Below are 11,030 nucleotides of genomic sequence, written 5' to 3'. Positions count from 1 at the left end.
ACTCATAACTCGCGTTAAAATTAAAATATTATACTAAAAAGAATATGATTTTACCTAGATAATAATCTTATCTTTAGATTTTATAAGAGGTCAATTCACTCTAATTTTTAAATTAACGGAGCTACACGTGTTCTGCTGAGCGTAAAATTTGCTATGTTACGCACTTGTAAGACGGAGACAACACATGCGGGTATCACGTCCTCTTAATAAGAAAATAATTGTTTGTGATATGATATAGATTTAGACTTTTACACTATACAGTTGTATGTGCATACACGAATGTGTATGTTGGAGGGATTTTTTTTGTGGTGGGGGGGGGGGTGTACTGCTGTCCAGTGTTATATTCTTAAAATGGTCTCCGTTGTCTAAAACTATTTTGCGAAACTGAATAAGAGTAGATTTTTTGGAAACCCTTTGTGAAAATATCAGACCTTCCTCTCTGAGAAAATGAATTCTAAAAATTATTATTGAGTAATTTAATGATTCGCAGCTCTGGTCGTTGTCTGGGTTGTCACTATCGGCAGACCAACATACACACGTATGGATACTGTTCATCACACTACGAAATAATTTGTTGTTAGGTACCTACTCTTCTATTTTAAAGGATGACTGTACATACACTTTTCTTTCTACGCGGCTAGATATTCGGAATATTAGAAAAGGTACAATGTCAATAAACATCAGCTTTCCGTGTTAAAAATAATTTCAGATACACATTGTTATAAATATATCTTGACTAAAAACCGTCATTATATTTATAAATTATAATTATAAATGTAATCTAATTTTATAAATAATTTTTTCTTTTTATACAACGTGGATGATAGAATGACATTGTAACAAACAATCATGGAATATGTGCGTGACTTGCGTCGTAGTAAATAAACAGTTACCTACTCTAACCACGCTTGTTATACCAGGTCATTTGTTGTGTTTGCGCAGAACGCCGGTCGCCGAGTTGTAATCTCCCAGAAGCGGACATATTGTATTACGACCAAACGGATCGGGAAAACGTCGGTGATATAAAAGTCAACAAATGTCGTTTTTGTGTCGTTTTTGCGGGTCTAGGGCCGAATACCGAGTGACGACTTACCTTTTTACTAGGTAACATAGGTTCGAGTGTTCCTCGTACGTTGAAAGTCAATTTCGGCGGCAGCGGTTCATGTACAACATCTTTGGAGGTACCTACTATCAGTGAAAAGACGACCGCCATAGATGATAACAGCGGTCAACATGCATCTGCCGTTACCGTACGGCGTACTACGATGATAGGTGTTATTGGTGTTTAGTGTAAATGGTTGTTTTTTGTTTTCATCCGCGCGACTTGTGGACCGTATAGTAGCGCGCGCAGAGCAACGACGCCGGACCGCATCCGCGTTCTCGTGCACGAACCGTCGCTGTATAATCGTAAGCTTCAAACTTGAATTTGAACTTCGAAGTGTTTATCTTTCTTCGTCGGAGTGTGCGTCCCGGATCCGCCGAGCGTGTTTTTGCTCGATAATAACAATAATCCTCCGGTGGGTACGTTTTTACGTTGCACACTATCGGTCCCGGACTATCGGATCCAAATCACCGTGTTCTCGCCGCTAAGTCGATCATCTCGCGGTCTGCGTTTTAATGATCGTATTTCCCGTTGCGTCATCGCCATCATTCCCTTCAGCGTCCGCCTTCCAGACGCGTTCGTACCGTGTGTCTACGATCTTGTGTACTTCTTCCCGAACGCCGCTGAAGCCGTTGTTTCACCATGGACAACGTTTACAAGTGCCGAGTATGCTTTCGCATGTACCACGACAAGGAAGTTGTCATCGATTTATCGTCGGAGGAGGCAAAGAAAGAACAAATTGCCGCCAAAATACTCAGTGCACTGTCAATCATAGTAAGTGCACCGAATGCCATAGATATTAGCGATTCTTTTTCTTATTATCATTTTGTGTACTTGCATTGTTGTCCGTCTTTCAGTGTTCTCAGCTGTTAAGGGTGTTACAAACCAATGTCTCGTTGTGTGTATATAGCGTTAATTCATAAACAAAAGTCCCTTGGGTGTTTGCTATAATGCCTCTTTACGATCTAATATGCGATTACTTAGTTCTACTTCAAACATTAGGTATTGTGTACCTATCACTACTATTCAGTATTATATTATGCATTTCATTACACAGTACGTTAGCTACTACCGGCTACTACCTATGTAAATTAATTGGAAGGTCAGAAGTTGTAAAAATAATACAGCCATTGACTCCAATGAATTTACATACTGTAGGTATATAATATAATAATAATATTATGTAAGTTATCAAAATTGTTATTTTTAATTGAAAACTTTAAAACAAATACAGAAAAAAATATGTGTCACAAAAAATACCCCGAAAAATACTAAATACAATATTTATTGAGATATTTATATTAACAAACTGATACCTTTACCTAATTTCCTATTTAATGTTGTAGTGTTATCACTAGCCCCAATTACATATTATTATATATTTAAAAAACATTGAAAACCAATTTGGTTTATTTAAGTTTTACCGGATATCCTTTTTTTGTTTTAATGTATGTAGTTAAACATGCTGAAAACAATGGTGAAGTAAAAATTAGGTGGACTTAGTTTTGAAGTTATAGCTATTTGAAATTCGAGACCCACCCAATGTAGTTTTACAAAACAAGTCGAGAGATGTTTTTTTATCTTAATCGTCTAAGGGAGCGCAGTACCAATGTGAGTAACCACGGCGGTTGTATATGAAAATACGAATGAAAATACTATAAATTTCAATTAGCTATAACTTTAAACCCTCGTTTAAACCTAAGTACAAACACCTGTTATTGACATTTTCATCATGCTTAACTACATAGGTACATCAAAATAAAAAAAAGGATGTCAGTTAAAACAGAAAAGTTCTACAAATTTAGTAGGTAGTGTTAATTTTTCTCCACCAATTTTATGACTAAATAATAACTGTCAGAGGTACTGTTATACACTTATACCTACCTCGATACCTACTAAGAAAATGGTTCTTTATATAACATAAAATCGAGCAAAAAATAATTTGTTATTGCCAAAAAATAAAAATAGTTAATTAAAAGAGCTTGGACCAAATTGTAATAATATAGATACCTACACTACCTAGGTACTTATAAAATTACCAAAAAAATCTTGATATAAATTTCTAAAAGCCAATATACTTGAAATGTACCTCATAGGTACCTCCTTAAGAGGACGCCATACCCACGCATGTGTTGTCTTTGTCTTACAAGTACATACAAAATGTACGCTCAGCAGATCATGTTTAGCTCAGTTAGTTTTAAAAGTAGAGTGAATCGACCTATTATGAAACTTGTTGTGTTGTTGTCTGTGTTTGTATTTTGGTCTCTTACGATTATTCAGTTTTTAAGTGAATTATGAGTATTTTTAATTCACCCTATATTAGTTATATACCTCGGTATATATGCATAACTAGCTAAAATATTGATCTATTGTAAAAAACCAACATATGAACACAGGTTGGTAATGTTCTTACCCTCAAGTTTCATAATAAGTTGATTCACTCTAATTATTAAATTAACAGAGCTGAACATGATCTGCTGAGCGTAAATTCACACCTGTAAGACAGAGACAACCCATATGGGTGTGGTAACCTCTTAATAAGATTAAAGTATTTTATTTGGATCATACCTATTTAGGTAGGTATTTTTGTTATTATTTATTTGGCATCTATATTAATATAATAACGCTAGGTATGTAAGAAGTATTTTATAATAAGACAGCTAGTAGGTACCTATTAGTAATAATAAAATGTACCTATAATATAGGATATTCAAATAGATAAACACTAGAGCCGGAAGTATATGGACTGAAAACTACCAAAATATGCATGCATTTATGTGTTTTAAAATACTAAAGTATTCGCTTAAATATTTTTTATACGTGCCTGATACATATGTACCTATCCGTGTACCTATATAAGTAAAAAAATTGATCTTGATAAAGGTAAATGAGCACCAGTAACATATTTTTGTACACCGAAATGTTCTGCTCCATGTCAACTAATACAATTGGTGGGTACTTAAAATATATTAAAAATTAGGTATATGCATTGTCTGTTAAAAAATATACAGGTCTGCTAAGTCATTAACAGACGGACACAACTTAAATACCTATATACTCATATTACCTACCTATATTTAATTATTATATATACAGAAAGACCTAACAAATTAATAACTTTTGGTTCTCAATATTTTAAAATTTATTTTTATATATAATTTATTGTATCTTACACTGCACATATAATGTACCTACTTACCAAACATTTTTTATTTTTTATAAGGTAGGTACAGAAACTAAAAATTAAAATAACCAAGTTGTAAATCTGGATTTTAGAAAACTTTTGATTGTAAAAAGATTAATTTAGGTACCTACCTAGATTATTTTTTTATGATTTCTTAAAATGTCAACATTTTTTGAAACAAGACTCATTTATTTGATAAGTACCTACCTACCTACCTAATCCTTATTTAAAAAAATTTAATAATTTTTGAATTTAAAATGTTTTTTACAGCTGGATCAACAAAAATAAAAAGAATCAAAAAATTATAAAAATTTACTAAAAATAACCTACATATGTACCTAAAGATTTCAAAATTTTTATTAAAAGCCTAGATTTACAATCTGGTTAGGTATTTTGAATTTTTCAAATAAATATATAAGTATCAGGTTTAAAATCTTCTATTTTCATCATTAAAAATAAAAAATGTTATAACTATTGTATTCTCGACTATATGTGTGCACATCGAGGTGCACATGCATCTGTAAATAATTTTGTTTTAAAAAATTGCTAAATATTAATTATAACAAAAGTTAAGTACCTATTTAATTTGTCAGTTCTTTCTGTTACATCTTGTACTTATAGGTATAATATATATAAATAAATATTGTCATAAAAATGACTTAAAAGTAATTTATTTTGAAAAATAATATTACCTAGGTATATAATATAATATTGTGGTACTGGTTTGTTATATACCTACTTATATCCAGTGATGTAGTCCTAAAAAAGTTTATGGGTACCTACAAGACTTAATCATTGTAAAAATAACTTGGGGGGGAGGGGGCTATACCTAACGTGCGTACCACAACTTCTGTTAAGGGTACACCGTACACGCATAAAAATAAAATTAGGAGGTGGGTTCACACTTTGTACCCGTGTGTATCCTCCACAACATCACTGCTTATATCCCTGTCTATGTATGTAAAAACTTAGTAGCCCCACCATTCAAGTTTGTTATCCATAATAATAAATATATCCTGTTAATAATCAAATAATTTGACAGAAACATGTACCATTACTATTAGGTACCTGCCGAAAGTGTTTATCACATAATATGGTTTGTTTAGAAACTAATAATCAAACTGATATCTTTGCATGTGTTGTTGGTCGTTAATCAAGTATTATTATTAATATTGTCAGGTACATACATTATTGTTAAAATAATTTTAAAGTTTTTTTTAACACAAGTGCCCGGTAGAAGTTTTTTATTTAATTATAATGGATCATAATCACAACATTTTGCCCATTATAATTGATACCACGACAATATACATTTATATCATATACCTAATGTTAGGAACAGGTTTATAACTATATAGGTAAATTAAATTGTCAATAACTTATTAAAATAGTTGTACTTCACATGTTTGGACTAGAACATATTTTGGCCTGTTGTCTATAGCGAATAATTTCTAATTTTTTTCTTAAAACTTTAATTTGTACTTATATTTGTTTTTAATGCAAATATATATCTTTAACACCTACTCGCTTTAATATTTAATTTAATCCAATATAATAATATAATTATGCATGTGTGTGAATATGTGATTGTTAATTATTTACTATCAAGCACTAATAACACCCCTTGTAATAAATTTAAATTCATGCCATGTCCCTAACTTGAATTTTCCTACCGGCTGAGAGCCTACTTCATAAAAACATAGTATCTTTATATTCTAGTTGGTAGGTACCTAACTTTTATACTTTTTAATTTTACTATGTATAAGAATTGTTATGTATAGCCACTAGCTAGTATAGGTTCTACCATTGATCATAAATATTAGTGTAAATGTAATTACCATTATTAAAAATGTATACTGGTATTTATAATCAATGGTACCATAGGTGTTCACAGGGGGGATGCCGGGTATGCCATGGCATCCCCTGCAAGGTTATTATAACCATATAGTTTTTAGTTGTAATTTTTTTGATTATAAATTAGATTCATGAACCTACCGTATCTTAGTTCAATAATTTAAATATTTTGAATATTTTTTTATATTATTTTCTTATAATAAAATATTGGGAGTCAATTATTAATTTCATTTCATAATTATATTTTCATAATCATCACAGGTACCTAGAAATAATAAAACAGATTGCTAACTTATGATAATATAATTGAAATCAAAATCCACCATTTTCATGAGAATTGCTGGTTTTGCCACCAGAACATTCAAGCCCCTGCGGTTATTGCTTATTTTCATACTACCTACAACTTCGAAAAAAAGAATTTTGATTGATTAAATTATCAATTTTTTTCATTATTATATTATTATAATATGATCAAATGTCTGTAGGTTTTTATACTGTTACTTTATTGGAATGAAATCACAGTATACATAATAATAAATTATTGATGACAAAATTATTTTTATATTTTTATTAATTACGTTTTTATTGTTAAGCATGCGGTGCATGCTGATCATGCCTGGAGAATTCGCCACTGGTACATACTTTTCAAATTAAAATATCTAAAACCAATAAATTAGCTAAATAAAATGCATGCTAATTTCTTTTTGTATTATATGGCAAATTATTTGTACGTATTAAGAGTTTTTGGGGAGTTATTTATTGTATTGAGCTAAATATGTTTAAAAATACCGGCATACCCTGCCTATGAATGGTACCTACTACCTATAACATGATTGGTCCGAGGATTGGCAAATCCATAGCACGCGTGTCTGTGATGGCTCGCTAAAAATTTTTTAGGATACACCAGAGATTTTAAACAACCTAGATAGGTAGGTAACTAACTATCAATACCTATCGTCGATCAACTAAACCAGCGTTTCTCAACCTTTTTTCATTCGCGTACCCCTTGACCTCTCACCACTATTTTACAGACCCCCAAATGTCAACTTAGTCATATATTTTTACATAAGATAAATACGAATTAACCAAATAAGTAAAATGAAAAATTTGGAAATGTCTATTTATTTTAATCGGCATGTACCATACAATGTATCTATAAATCTATATATAAAAAAAAATATATTAAGTTAAAATTTAGTTTTAATGTGATCCTTTGGCTTGTTTGTTAGAACTTAATTTTTTGAAATTTGGCTCTACAGTTTATAAGTAAACCCGTAAGTCTGAACTCATAGATAGTCTATTATGGTACTTATTTTTAATGAATGTATATGACGAAAAGGCCCTCTCCACCAATACAGTGCTCGTGAACAGTAGTAAAATATTAAATGCTTTTAGGAAAGCTCAGGATATTTGTCATTCACGTCAGCCCAAAAGGCGATCAGAGATTTTTTTCAAGAAATGCTGCCTGAAGTGAAGAACCTGTTTTGAGTTCAATCAGTTTTTCTTTTTCTTGAACTGATAAAACAGCAGATTTGAAATAGTTTTCACTGAAAGGGAACGCAATCCAGTGGTCTTCTTTTCCACATTTAGGGAATTACTTTTCAAATGCTGCATTGAGCCCTCGATTGAGCCCATTTAAATGTTGTTCAATTTGGTCTTTGATGTCTTGTGATAAGTTCATATCAGTTTCACAGAGAATATCATGTAGTGTTTCAAAAACTTTTGGTTGGTTATTCTCAATACACGATTTCCAAAATTCTAACTTTTAATAAAAGATTCTATTTTGTCAGTAACTTAGAATATAGTCACTGCACTGTTTTAAAGAGTCAAATTTAGATTGTTTAATTTCGAAAAAACATTGGATAAGTATGCTAGTTTTTGAAGCCATTCATGGTCATTAAATTTAGATGACAAATCACAATAACAAATATATCAAATACAACAAATTTCACTTTTTCCGCCATTATGCCTTTTTTCCGCAAACCCCCTAATACCTTCTCACGGATCCCCGGTTGAGAAATGCTGACCTAAACTGAATCCAGCTGTTGTAAACGGAGCCCATTTCTAAAGATGTCAAAGTTTTACCGCTTGATATAGTAAAATATAATTCTGTATGTGATTTATTTTTATTTTTTAGATATTTTTAGAGTTAGGCGAATACTTGACATTGGAAAATGTTACAGTCGAGTACTCGTTTCACTATTTTAATTTAGAGTTGGGAGAGTACTTCATTTCGGAAAAATTTTCGAGTCGAGTTCGATTACTTTATAGACTAAAAATTATCAAGTAGTCAACTTTTTTGAAAATAATTGAAACTCGACATCTTAAAGCAATACTCAACCAACAATAGATTTTTTAAATGTCTTTAATTTTTTTGCTTACAGATTAGGTATAATATGTGCTTAAGCCATATAGAATAATATAGTAAGACACATTATCAATTTTAATTTTAATTAGTAAAAAAAATAAGATAAACAGTAGTAATGTTTTTAATGGCTGGTATAAGTAATACAAAATGTACCTGTTAAAAAAGTTATAAAATATAATAACTAACAAAATAAGATGACATTAAACATTATGTCAATTAAATATGAATTTTAATGTTATAAATTATTAATATGTACTTATGTCTATACGAACAATAGAATAATAAACATACCTAGTAAGTTAATAAGTAATAGTTAAAATACTAAAAAAATAAGATAAACAATAGGTAGTAATGTTTTTAATGACTGGTATAAGTATTACAAAATGTACCCATTACAATAGTTATAAAATATAAAATAGAATAATTAATAAAATAACAAAAGTAATTTTTACATACATTATGCAAATTAAAAATTAATTTTAATACGATAAAGCCGTCTATATAATATACCTAATATATTTAATTTTTGATCATATACATTAGTGCTATAACTATCTATAATTGATATTTTATTTAATAACATCTCATCCCCTAACTCATCATAATAATGTTTTCTATACCTTCACTCAATTTCTTAATCACTTAAATCTGACTCAGTGAGGTGTATCTTTTTCTGTGCCCATTTAATATTTTAATCTCAAAAATGTCCCCTACAGGATCATAATTAAGATATTTGAACATGGTGAAGGGGTTATGCTATTTTTTAAAATTATTTGTTTCTTAGCAGTTTTAAATTGGAGAATGTTTGGGTGGAACGTTTACGCCGAATACTACAGCCATAAGCTGCACAGGCACCAGGCATGGTTCAAACTACCTATTATTTTTCACTATTAATTAAACTAATAACTATTATTACTCAGTAGCTATATTGTCCCATATATTGTATCATGCGAATTGAGAAACTTTAAGAGGATGTCAGCACATTATTTGTTTTCTCTCTCTGGCCCACACGCAATATAGACAAAATTATTTTTTCTGTTTTTAAGTAATCTTAGAGTAAAATCGCCCATTACAAAAAAGATAGAGAATAATATTTATAAGGGGATGATATATCGATTTGTCTAAATATTGTCTCAAAACAATTTAAACATAATTTAAAATTAGGTAGAACATTTTTTTGTTTATTTTGAAAGATGAATGCAAAGTCAAATAGCAATAAAATAAAAAATGTGTGATATAAATTGATATGTCATTCCCTCAAAAATATTATTCTCTATCTTTTTTGTAGTGGACAATTTTACTTTATAATTACTTAAAAACATCGAAAAAAAAATGATTCCGCGTTAATGCGTTTTGTGTATGTTCCGCGTGGTACAGAGACAGAAAACAAATAGTGCCCTGACATCCTCTTAATTTAGCAGAAGAATTTATAAAAATAAAACAAGTTATTGCAGTTTAAAATGTAAGCACTAAATGTAGGTACTAGGTACATTTGTAAATGTAAAATTACACGATATTGACCTCTTTGTAAATGGCGGCATTATCAGCCAGCCTGTACGTAGCGGCATCACTGATAGTGATGAGTTAATTATCTAGGTTGTTTAAAATCTCTGGAGTACACAAAAATTAAAATATTTATATTATATTAAGTATATAGGTAGTATTTTTATTTTTAAAACCTAATAAATTAAAATATCATCACAATGCTAGTACTTTTTCAGTATTGTTTACGTCTTTCAGAAAAGATAAGATTACCTAGTAGATTCGTTAAAAACGTATATACTATATTATAACATACTGAAAGCAATATATAATATTATATATAGTACATACAGTGTGTAACGGGACTATTTGTTAAGTAGTCCTGTTACACCTTATATATTATATATATTACCGTATATTACTGTCATTGTCGGAAATTGGCCATTATCAGTAATGGCTAAATAATATTAACAGTGGTTTTTTATGTTAGTCAATGCTGATAGGTAATATGTAAAATGCCTACAATTGATAGTCAGTGTACGGTTTTTTTGAAATTGAATAAATTTCAATGCTGTTGGACAATCAGTTGAGTTATTTTCCGCCATCCAAGTAGCCAGCAATATTTTGAACATCCCGATTTGCCCATTCTTTTGACCTTAGTGATCGACTATGTCGAGGTTTTCCATACACAATTTTTATGTCTCCCCACATTTTATTGAGTTCTATTATTTTATTGACAAATTCCCTGCTATTGTCGGAGTGTAAAATGGCCGTTGCTCCAAAAATGGTATAAATATCCATTAAGGGCCCCGGCCAGTTTTTCAAATTTTCCACAATTCTATAAGGTTTCAAAATTAAATTTTATATTTTAGTTGCCACCTCAATTAGAAGACTTATCCACTAATCTACTACCCGATACCTATTTAGGAGGGGGGGGTTGATAGGGTGTATTATATTTAAAAAAAAATGACTGTAGGAATAACTTTCAACTCGACTTTCAAGCTTTGTAGAATTGTCGGCCTTTGATGACTATTTTTTTT

The 11,030-nt window shown here is 30.4% G+C and overlaps 1 protein-coding gene across 1 annotated transcript in view; it reads left to right on the top strand.

Annotated features, from left to right (window-relative positions):
• The first annotated feature begins 1,239 nt into the window (after positions 1-1,239).
• LOC100569905 (serine/threonine-protein kinase pakG) overlaps positions 1,240-11,030 on the top strand; it is a 36,670-nt gene continuing 26,879 nt past the window's right edge. Inside the window, exon 1 of the mRNA XM_003243176.4 lies at positions 1,240-1,876. Within this exon, the coding sequence (XP_003243224.1) occupies positions 1,745-1,876 (132 nt within the window). The 5' untranslated portion in view covers positions 1,240-1,744. The remainder of the gene's footprint in view (positions 1,877-11,030) is intronic.

Source organism: Acyrthosiphon pisum, chromosome A2, assembly GCF_005508785.2.
Source record: "Acyrthosiphon pisum isolate AL4f chromosome A2, pea_aphid_22Mar2018_4r6ur, whole genome shotgun sequence".
NCBI classification, from domain to species: domain Eukaryota; kingdom Metazoa; phylum Arthropoda; class Insecta; order Hemiptera; family Aphididae; genus Acyrthosiphon; species Acyrthosiphon pisum.
The sequence above is the reverse complement of the archived record's forward strand: the minus strand, read 5'-3'. Positions and strand labels throughout refer to the sequence as shown.